At 36.6% G+C, this 12,067-nt stretch overlaps 1 protein-coding gene across 1 annotated transcript in view; it reads right to left on the bottom strand.

The window, feature by feature from the left end:
* kcnt1a (potassium sodium-activated channel subfamily T member 1a) overlaps positions 1 to 12,067 on the bottom strand; it is a 53,888-nt gene that overhangs the window by 24,027 nt on the left and 17,794 nt on the right. Inside the window, exons 10-16 of the mRNA XM_053478522.1 lie at positions 7,983 to 8,077; positions 6,678 to 6,861; positions 4,923 to 5,087; positions 3,199 to 3,335; positions 2,554 to 2,617; positions 1,821 to 1,929; positions 1,434 to 1,542 (exon numbers count right to left, since the gene is read on the bottom strand). Coding sequence (XP_053334497.1) covers positions 1,434 to 1,542; positions 1,821 to 1,929; positions 2,554 to 2,617; positions 3,199 to 3,335; positions 4,923 to 5,087; positions 6,678 to 6,861; positions 7,983 to 8,077 — 863 coding nt within the window. The remainder of the gene's footprint in view (positions 1 to 1,433; positions 1,543 to 1,820; positions 1,930 to 2,553; positions 2,618 to 3,198; positions 3,336 to 4,922; positions 5,088 to 6,677; positions 6,862 to 7,982; positions 8,078 to 12,067) is intronic.

The raw sequence follows: 12,067 nt of genomic DNA, 5'->3' as shown, positions 1-12,067 counted from the left end.
CCACTACTACTCATGCCCTGTGTGCAACACCTGGATCCTAGCAAGCTATTTGTAGCATCTTTGTAGTAGATGCCTTTGAGACTAGGCGGGGAATCTCTGGCCACAAAGTGAATTAGAAAATTATTGCAGGCAAAAAGGAATTACAGTGTTTGCAATTGTAACCTGCTGGCCGATAGCCATGAAAAAGTTGTCATGCTACCTACAAGAAGCTCAGCATCCACTATCCTCACTGACCACCATGACCTAGAATATGCAAAATTATACAACGGTTAGATCTGACCGAGCAAGCTGTTTGGACGAAAGGCACACCATGAGTGGTGATAATAGAGCATAACAGCATTGCGAACTCCATGAATGTATCAGTCCATGTCACCAGCCCCGAGAGTTGGCTCATATTCTAAAGCCGAATATTTGGAAATGTAATCTAAGTCTCATAGAGTTCTCAGTACTGTTCACAGCCTTCATTGTTTATATTCCTTATCTTCTTAGAATTTAAACCTACATTCATGCCTGTTAATTACATTCAGTTAATCGCCAGCTCAACGCTAATTCTGGCAGTCGTGTAAGAATATTTGTTGGTGGAGCAAAATAATTGGTTAAATAAGCGAACAAATCACAAATCGATGATAATTAATGGCATTTATGGTTCTGTTCTATAAAAGCAATATCACAGCCGTGCTGATATTTAGTACAACAGCATTTCCTTTTGCATGATTTTGCTTAATTAGCCAAACAACTGAATGCCCAACAAGTAAGGTGGGCTTTAATCCTCATATGGTGCAATTTTTTTATAAAAGCCAGGTTAAAAAATTTACATTATCCGATTAATCCGACACATTCCCAACAGGAAGGCACCTACCCATGTCACAAAGACCGTGGTCATACCTAGATCAAATTCAAATTCAAATTCAAATTTTATTTGTCACATACACAAACATACACAGTACGAAATGTAGTGAAATGTATTATACGACTGCTATTGACCCTAAAAGAGAATTAAAGTTTACAAATAAGAAATAAATATAAATAAAAGAATACGATAAAAAAAATTAAATAAAAAAATTAAATTAAGCTAGGAAAAAATAGAACTAAAAATAAAAATAGAAATGTGCTAGAAAAAAAAATGGAACTAAAAATAAAAATAGAAATATGATATGCATAAAAATAGAAATATACTGTACATAGAAATAAGATGTGCATAAAAATAGAAATATACTGTACAAATTGAAATATACTGTACTGGTGTGCAAATATGCATAGAAGAAAGTGTCTTTGTGCAGAGGTTATTAAAGTGTCTTTGTGCACTGGTCCAGGATGTAAACGTAGAGTTGATACATGCCTACCATGGTAACAACACTTTATTTTGCTGGACAGATAGGAATAAAGAGAGCATAATATAAAGATTATGAATGTTGAGAAAATGGGCTACTTACTGTCCACGGGATGTGTGGACAAGCAGAGTGACGAGAGTGGACGTGGCCGGACACAGGCAGTTCAGAGCTAATAACGCGTACTTGAACTCCTCTTCACACACCACATGGTCTACAGCAGGAAACACACCCCTCTACTTAGAGACAAAATGGTAGACAATTATGGATAATATTTCTACATTATATTCCTGTACTGTCTCATGACACCCATCCAGTTTCCATAACAACATGGAAGTGATGATCATCATTCATACAAACAATCTGACCTTGGTAACAAGTACAGCAATTTTGCTCTTTGTAAAAATTCTTATTAAATTAAGCAAAACTAAATGCTTACAAAGACAAGTTAACAAGTTTGTATTAAAATCAGAACTGGATTACAAGACTCACCCGCAAACTTGACATGGAACTTGTTTTCAGGTTTAAGGATCTGGACATAGAGGGGGCAGTTTGGGGCAAAATCCTTTACTGCCCATGCTCTCAGTATTGTTTGATGATCCTGACAAAGTCAATTTAAAGACATATAAAATGACACAATTTCATGCTTGCAAACTGAAAACAAGTAATATGATGTTTAAATTAGGTTAAAAAGGTATGATTAGGCTTTACACTTGTCCTTTCGCTTCATACTTTAAAACAAAATTTAACATCACTCTCCCTGTTTCGAAGAAAAATAAAATATCTAAATATCATGTTTAAATCCAATTTGCTTTATTTCTTTTAAATCATTCTTCTGCCATACTATAATACAGTATGACATGACTCCAAACACACATGGTAAATTTTGGTCTTTTCTTTAACAATGCCTAATACATACTTGATTATAATGTTATGCATAATCATCCCTAATCCCTAAAGAGCCAGAGTCTCTCTCTGTCAGAAAGCACTGATTCCGTTAGTGTGTGTGCGAGTGTCATTAGAGAGGTTTATTGTTAAAGAAGTTACCTGACAGAGCACTGTCTCCGTTAGAGTGTGTGTGTGTGCTGATATACGAGTGCTGTAATATACAAGCATGCTTCTGGAACAAATTATGCTCATAATCCAAGGTTTAACTGTAGTCAGTTTGATTATCAATTTTACATTTTAGTATTGTAAATAAGAACTGAGACCGATCTATTCTTACTGCAGCCATTCGATCCGCTTCATTCCTGCTGCTCAGAATAAAGCAAGCCTCAGCATCATCCATCCTACAGCAGCAAAGAGGAAAAAAAGATGTCAACACAACAAAACACTCAGAGGAATATAAACATAAAAGAGCACTGACAATTACCTAGTCAGGGTTAGAAATGACACATCAGGGGGCAAATTACAGTCTTAAACTCTGAACCAGAAACAAGCTCTTACTGAACAAGTGGACGCACAAACACACACACACACACACACACACACACACACACACACACACACACACACACACACAGAAACGTGTATTATACAGTAAGACCTTGGATGCTAAAAATTCTTCACTGTTATTAACATTTCATGGCTGTAAGAACATAACACCATGGCAACAGATGAAAGAGAGAAAGTACAAATATAGGAATCAGAAATGGAGAGTGGAAATTGGATATAGAAAAAACAGAAACAGTAAGAAAGGACTGTACGGTTTCCTACCAAAAGGGATCTCCAAGTAGAATCTTTAAACATACACAATAGTTTTAAGGGAATCCCTGAAAGAGTGTTTTTTTAGAAAGTGTCTTTTGTTGAGAAGAGGAACTTGATTGCATGGTATGCAGTGATGTAATTGCCTGATGAAGCTGTCACTTACTTGGCTCGAAGGAGGTCCTGATTTTTTAAGGCGGACCCTTGCAGGTATATGACCCTCTGAGACCAAAGTGGAATCTGGAGAACTCTTCTAACCTGACTGTCAGCCTCACACGGACACAGAATCACCACATAGTAATCCTGCCCACACACACACACACACACACAATTTAAGTTGTTTCGAGCTGTCTGAAAAGCAGAGGCAAAAAAGGCCACCCAGGTTTTTCATCTTTTTTTTCTACTATAGAGGCACACTAGAGGCCACTCGTTCAGAGAAGTAGCAGCACTTCATCTCACTTTCTCACAAGTATAGAAGCATGCATCTCCTTTATTCCAGTGGATGGGTACAGATTACTGTACTACATCATGTTTCCTTACACACAAGGAAACTCTATAGGGTACTGCATCAAGCTTTTTCCACTGTAAGGGCAACCTTACATATCCTACGTAATAGCATTTTCACCATGTCCAATTTTAACCATAATAATAACATCTTTTCCGCAGTCAAATGTCCCTACAACCAAATGAATATACTTCCTACATCTTTTTCAGTCTGTACATGTTTTTATTCTCAAATGTTACCTTGATGCATTGGATTCAATTATATCATCTTACATTTGGAAAGGTAAGCATCCTTAATTAGAAGTCCCTACTTTAAAAATCTAAAGGAGATGGTGGCATGGCTCTAGCCAATTTTCGTTTTTATTACTTGGCAGCAAGCATTCGATGTTTCATCTTTTGGGCATACTTCCATAACCAACCTAATCAGCCTCCCTGGGTGGAATACCTTGAGAGTATGAGCTCAGTTAAGGGTTTTTTGTGGCTTTTCTCTATGCAGTCCTATCGTCTCTAGACATCTCTTTCAACCTTCTTTACATGATTCAGTGTTTTAGGAATGGTACAGTAAGGACATCAAGCTTTGCAAAGTTCTGTTTGTTCTGACACTTTAGCACTTCAAAACCCAATTTCCGCAAGGCTCCTGATGTAAATATTATAGATAATTTCCTCTGTTTACACTACATGTTTACTTTATGTCCCTGTTTTAAATCAATAAACATATTGCTGAAAGAAAATCCCTACAACCCAGAACCTAATTGTGTACAAACCCTACATCGAACAGGTTGGCCAAGGAAACAATAGACAAACATTGTGAGAGCTTTAAAGAAAACCCACCATGCAAATAAGTCTTTAAGAACAGAGACATACAGTAAAGGGCATACCACAAAATCCAGACCACTCATAAGCAGTAATGATCGAAAGGGCAAATGCAATTTGCAAAGAAATAGTGGGATGAGCCATAAAGTTCTGGAATCAAGATTAGGTTCTACCAAACTAATGGAAAAGAGTGAAAAAAATCTGCCCATGATCCAAAACATTTTAGAAAAGTATTTTATTTTAATTTACTTAATACTATACACTTGGCTCACCTTGGATGCTCTGTCAGTAAAGACTTTTTAATGCATCTAGATATAAATATCAGAAAAAGAAAGCTGAAATTCTTATCTATTGTCTGATATTCATCTCTGGAACTCAAATGGCCCTGATGGCCCTGCTATTCCAGTACTTTCATAGGAGATTCTTATTCTGTACTTTAGAAAGAGAATAGTGAGAGATTTATGCAGTTGTATCGTTTTTCTTAAATAAAAGTATTTGTGCAATACAACTGTATTACATAACATTAAAAATATACCTGTAGCAGTAGATTGTTTCATTTGACAGGACAAATACCTGTGTATGGGGGTGAGCGTAGAATTCATTGAGGAAGTCCATGAGCAGGTCAATTTTAAGGGAGCTGACGCAGAGAACAACATGTTTCTCCGTCTGTGCACGATGTCTGCTGTAGTTCCCTCCAGATTTCTGCCGCTCCATCCACAGATAAATCAGTTCCTCAAACTGCAAAGAACAAGAAATAGTGATGGAGAGAGAGACAAGTGTAATGGGCAAATCTTAATGCATTAAATCTTTCCACATTCCTCCGCTTGTCTTCACTCACAAACAAGTGCAGTCAATCGAATCAATGAATTGAACTAAATGATTTGATAGTGTTGTGGAGTAGTATCAAATCAACAAGTAACTTTTTAGTAGTACTGAAGCAGTCAGGCTAATTTTAAAATGATTATAACTTATCCACTAATGAGCTACTCTCAAAGAATTGACAACTATTTTTCTTTTTTACATACATTGTAGTTAGCTATTCTCATTATGTAGCTCAAGGACTAGCTACTTACTTCATCAATAGCCAGTGGTGGCAGTAAACTCTAGGAAGTACTTGCCTAAAAATGTAAAACCAATAGAAGTACCAGTTCACTACTTAAGTTAAAGTAGTAAGTATGTGGTCTAAAAACAAAATGAAAATGAGTACGATCGAGAGCCTTTCTGGGAGCACGTTTGTAAGTCACATGAGCTACTGATGTGATTGTTAGTAAGAAGATGTGACATTAATTACACGAATGGCAGGTAGCTTACCTAGCTAGCTAACCTAGCTAGCTATCTTACCTAGCTAGCTAACCTAGCTAGCTAGCTTAACTAGCTAGCTGACCTAGCTAGCTAGCTGACCTAGCTAGTTAACCTAGCTAGCTTACCTACAGTAGCTAGCTAACCTAGCTAGCTAACCTGTATAATACACATAAATTTCGCAAGTGAACATGCGAAGCATACAGGAAACAAAAAGGTTTAAAAACTTGCCAAAACATTATACGCTTGTTATAAAAGTGGCGTAAAACTCAAACCATATGCATCTTTCGTTAGCTACTTGTCGCCCCTAATCTTCCTTAGACAAGTGCACCAAGTGGGTGGCATCTATTCAGTTCAATTTTATTTGTATAGCACTGCTCGCAAAGAAGCTTTACACAATTAAAATAATTATTTAGGTTTGTATGGAATGTGAATGTGTATTAAATTAGAATGATCAGATTGTCTCTGGTGAGCAAGTGGCAGTGGCAGTGGCAAGGAAAAACTCCACGAGATGGTAATAGAAAGAAACCTTGAGAGGAACCAGACTCAACAGGAAACCCATCCTCATGTGGGTGAAACAGGAAGCAGGAATTGATCTGCATTTATACAGTGTGTTAGGTGGTAGCTAGTTCAGCTATAACAGTTGATGTTAATTGATGTTAATATATCACTTTCAATCTAATCTAATCAATCACTTTGGTGCACTAACTAATCTGTGCTGTCATAATGATGTGCCAGTTATTTCTGTAAACCTGGGCTGCTTGTACTAGTGTAACCATTTTGTTCCCATCCTTCCCACATGGGGTGTAGCTCAGTCATGCTTTGATGTGAGTGTTTAAACACTCAGTAAAAGCTAGTAAGCAGGGGTTATATTAAAAAGTGAGAGTGAAATTGGAAATGAGAGAATTCATGTATATCAAAATGAAAGACAAAGAAGAAAAAAAAAATGAAGTAATTTATCTCTTACAAAGATCCGACAGTGGTATGTACATACTGTATAGGTTTGTGTGTGCATGTGCATCTTCTGACCTGTAGGGGAAGCACCACCAGCGCCACACATATCATCACCACCACAAGCAGCTGTGAAGGCCAAATCTGTGGTGTCACATCACCAAAACCCACCGTGGAAAAAGTGACAATGCAAAAATAAAGAGCATTAAAGAGAGAAAGGCGGTTTCTTCCAGCTCGCTCCAAATGCTGAATCCCACACGTGCTGAAAAAGACACACATGCACACACACAAACATCAGAAACACTGTCAAACAGTAAAATTTGTCCAAAAAGCATTTCAGTGGACTGAAATGATTTCATTTCACTGTAAACTTGCCACCCAAACAATTTTGCCAATGCACATATGCAACAAGAAAGAAAGACATTAGCAATAACATCTTAGCATAGTTATTAACATTCAATGTTTATGCAAATAGGCATGTTTTTTTCATGTATGCATGTCTTCATAATGACATGAATGTCTTCATATTTTATGTCTTCACCTTGAATATAATTTTAAAATATTCAATAATATTTTTAAGAAATAGAGTCACGTAAATAAATAAAGAAGTTAATATATAGTGTTGCAGAATGCCATCTAGGAAGGCATTTTTTAAAATACATTTTAACAATTGTTACAAAGTAGCTTTACAGAAATAAAACTTCTGGATACAGATTGAAGAAAAAAAATAGTTTTATCAGTTTTCCATTTGTACTAAGCAAGCAGGAGATGACGGTGGCAAGAAAAAACTGACGAAGACTCCAAAGTGACGTTTTGGAGGTGATGTAACTGGCCTATAATTAATTACTTGGCTTGAAGAGGCAAAACTGACAAAAATCACTTGACACAAGAATAATGGTATAGTTTATGGCATAATGCCCGTGACTTTACTGTAAACCTATGCACGATTCTAAAATACTGAAATGTAATATTATGTTCCTGTGATCACACTCATCTAATACAAATGATTCCTGTCTCATTTATTTGTGATATATATATATATAGTGTATATATTAAGACTCTTTCTCATTAACTAAATCTTTTTTTTTTTTTACTATTCCAGAAATTTTAACTTGAGGTTTCTTTTCGCATGGTATATAAACACCAAACAAAAACCACTTCTGATTGATGCTCATTCCGGAACTTATTGAACTAATTCCTGCTTGTGTAATTGGAGACATGATAGTGGCTATAAGATTTTTTTTGTGTGGTCACTCGAATAGATCAACCACAAATCTGTATTATTGCACCATTTTATCCCAAACCAAACATACAAGATTAACACAGGTCTCTTTCAATGTGTGTTTTATTCGAATTAGCTTGTAGAAAGAAATGGAAACTAACCCAGTGAAGACAAGGCAGAGCAGCGTGCAGATGAGTATCAGAACCTGGTTAAACATGGCAGAGTGTGTCCTCTGAATGGCTCGGTGTAAATCATTCTGGAAACCAAAATGTTGATAAAAAAAAAAAATCATCCTTCATCATCATGTGTCAAATTGCTGCAAATAAAAGTTTCCAAATTTTTATCTTAAACACATAGTTGCACAGTTAAAGATAGTAATGAAGGTTATGTCAGCATTAACAATGAGATTTATTTAATAATGGAATTAATAGTGAACTAACACCAAAGTCTGCGACTGTATAGATCCTATGAGTAAGAACATCTTACAGATTATTTGTCTTTTCCATTGTTAAAGCACAAATAATACAAATGAATCAATCTTTATGTCACATGGCATTATTTACAAACATACTTACTCTTATATTTAAAATGCAGTGTGCATAGATCAAGCTCATGTCCTTCAACAGAACACTCCTTATATCACAATTGCCTGCCATCTTTGGATGTTACATCACTTGCAGCATCCAAGATGTGTGTGCAGGCTAATGATTACTTAAAAGTCTAACCACCATGTTTAACAGCCTCTGTCAGCTTGCATGCGTCACCATAACCTACGTGAGTGGAAGTGGATGATGAAGTGGCACAGAATACAGTCTGGCACTGATGCAATTAACTTTGCCACAGTGGACAGGATTAGTCAGAATTAATTTGAAAGCAATCAGAAGTGGGATTGAACAACAGCCCCACGCACATGTCGTACAAAGTTATATTCAAGATTCAAAGAACTTTATTAATCCCAGGGGGAATCTGCTTAAATGTGAAATATGGATGTGAAATGTCCTATGAAACAAACGAAAAAAAAAAAGGACTTAACAGCATTGTCTGATGTAGGTAACTGTGGATTGGCATCATATACTGTAGCTTTACATATCTGCAGTCTAACACAGTACACTTTTATTTCTTTCGTTAATGTCTGCTTCTATTTATTGACTGTCTGCCACGCTGTTTGTTTGTTTTTTTCACCACAAGATCCAGTCTGCATTACTGTGATGCCTTGTGCTATTTAATGGCTGGATGGGAACAGGTTACAAGGTTGCAAAGAAAGAAAAGAAATCACGTCAAGCACAGTAGATTTAGTGTGATAAGATCACATATGAGGCTGTAATACAACTTTAATCGTTCCCTCAAATGATCCCTGGGATAAAATAGCAGCTGATTTCATGAGTCCTTTCCACACTAATGCATGTGGCTGCCAGTTTGCCTCAACACTCATTAATTATTATACACATTAGTTGGTCAGAGGTACAGTAGCAATAAAAATTTCCTTGCTTGTAGTAATCACTGACAACTGGTCTTAAAACCACACGATTTTAAATCATCATCAGTATGAGTCAAAGTGTAAAAAGTTAAGTTTAAATCAGCACAATTTTAAATTAAATATAAACTGTTTTAAATGAAAGATTAATGAAAAAAATGTAAAAATGCTTACTGTTACTTTGAGTTAGCACGCTGACAGATATAATTCAGATCTGATTGTAAAAAACATTAACCTGTATATGATTACATGATTGCAATTGTTATGGCACAATGCTCCTTAATTGAATTACTTTTAGACAGAAACTATGTAAGGCATTCAGACTTTGAGGAAACATTTTTAAAACAAAAGCATCACAATATTTAAACATCAAACATAAACTCTTTAAACTCAGATGAAAAGTAACATTTTACATGACTTTACAAATTTTAATATTTGGATATTTGTTATCCTCCACAGTATCAGAAAAAGCCATGTATTTGATTTTACATACAGTATGGCTACGACTGAAAGCGCCAGAACATCTAGATAAGAAAAATAAACATTTCTTTATTATTCTCATTTTTTAACTGTAGAGGAAAGTGGGATCGAAGCGAAGGTATCCTTCAGGAATATAATAAAAAAAATGTTGCTTTGGACCAAACAAAGCCTACAAACTGCAATCCTACAAGATTAAAAGTAAAGTTATTTTTATGACTGAATGAGTAACTCCTCATGCTGTGACCATCATATTACCTGCTGGCCTTTAGTCTGGGCACCCCATCAACACAAAACCACATGTAAGACTGTTTTTTTCATTCACTGTAAATACTTAACAACAAAGGGACTTGCAAAGCATTCAACAGAAACAGGAGAACATGAACTACAACAAAGAGCTGCATTATGGTGCTAGACCATTCATGTCTTTCACCGTCTGGATAGGGAAGCCTTGAATCATCAAGAGTTGAGCGTCTAGCTCAGTCAGCCTTACAAGTTATGACCCACAAAGACCCTGTTAGGAAACTTTTTTTTTCTTAAGAGGAAACTTCTTTATCTTTTTAAAACTCCATTACGATTACTGAAACACCTATCACAGCAAAGACCTCTTTCTGCCCTTGTCTCCTCTTTTTCTACACAAAGACAAAGAGTGTGGCCAGCCCCAGGTGCTGTTGTTTTTTTTTTTTCATAGAATGAGCAGTGGACAGATGTTATGAGAAAAGTATTTCTCTTGTCAGTATTTCTGGCAAACCTCTTGTCATGGATGGTAGCTCATTATCTGAAAATGAATCACAGCAGGAATAAGCTGCTGCGCGTCCCTGAACATGCACCCCAAGCTAATATTTTATAATCTCCATAGACAATTTTCAGATCAGCCATCTGATACTAAACACAACTACGAGACAGGTCTGTTCAACCAACTATCCTTTTCACAACAGAAAAGGATAGACAGACTCTTCTGTCACTGGATCTCCCACATTATCCAGTTACTTCCCTCCACCCACTGAATTCATTAAGTTGCCTGTATCAGATTTAAAACAATAAAGCTTACCTACAAAGTTAAAAATAAACCAGCCCACTCCTACCTCAAGGTACCTATCAGACTTGATGTGTATGATGTGTAAGACATTAATTTCGTGCCTCAGCATGACTCGACAGTGCCCACCATTCATGGAGGCTCAAGAAAGACAAGCATTAAGCCGCTTCTCTGTTCCCACACCTCGTCTGTGGAATGAATGTATCCGGCTCCTTCTTAAAGGGTTTTTAGAATGGTGATATTCTTGGTCCCTGTTTGGAACAAAGCTTATCTAGAACATTTACTGCAAACAGCTATTGAAAAGGCTTTAAATATAAAACCAGAGATATGTTTTCTATATGTTGCTAATTGGCTTACCATGTACTGTTTAGTAAGGTATTTAGTTATTATTTAATACATTTAGGCCTAGGCTATTTGCTATTCCATTGTTGAAAGGCTTAAAGGAACTTGCTTGTGTTTAAAGGTGATTGGGTTAACCTTACTGAAAATAGGTGTCTTTACGTTTTGTGAAAAGAAAATCTACATGCAACTTTACAGCTTCTACTTATGTAAACTAGGTGCCTAGAAAACAACTTAATCAGGTGCTTGCAGAATCTCTTAATATATGTATGAGCTTGCGTAAATATTGATAAAACTTTTTAAAATAAGGCTACATTACATATGACATCGCTCAATTCCAATTTATTGGTCAGATCAGATTTGCATGTCGTGACAGTTCACATTTCGTTTTTTTTTTGTGGATTTTCCCCCCAATTTTCTCCACTAATTTAATCGTGTCCAATTCCTCCCCGTCCCACATTAAGGCTACTACTACGACTCAGTCGGGAGGGCCGAAGTCTATCACGTGTTTTCTCCGAACCACGTGACTCCGTGAGCCGTGATTAATGTGGGAGCACAAAGTACCTCTCATCCCTGTGAGAGAGCTCGGCCAATCAGCTCCCCCGGCTGCGAGAGGTTACGAACTCGCAATCTCCGGATGACAGGGCGAGCACTTTACCACTGCGCCACTCAGAGGCGACAGTTCACATTTCTAATTACAAGTGACTTTTATCTGACTCTAATGTGTATGCACTGATCCTCTGAAACGACAGAACATGCACAAAATACATCTTTGCTCATGCCATCTGGGTTAAAATACAAGTTTATGCAACCCCTCATTCAATTCAATCAATGAATGTGATTTCATCAAAAAATATGCTTAGTATTCTTTATCAGAAGGATGGCAAATTTTGTTGAGGTACAGAAGAAAGCCGGCCCCC

Source organism: Clarias gariepinus, chromosome 19, assembly GCF_024256425.1.
Source record: "Clarias gariepinus isolate MV-2021 ecotype Netherlands chromosome 19, CGAR_prim_01v2, whole genome shotgun sequence".
NCBI classification, from domain to species: domain Eukaryota; kingdom Metazoa; phylum Chordata; class Actinopteri; order Siluriformes; family Clariidae; genus Clarias; species Clarias gariepinus.
The sequence above is the reverse complement of the archived record's forward strand: the minus strand, read 5'-3'. Positions and strand labels throughout refer to the sequence as shown.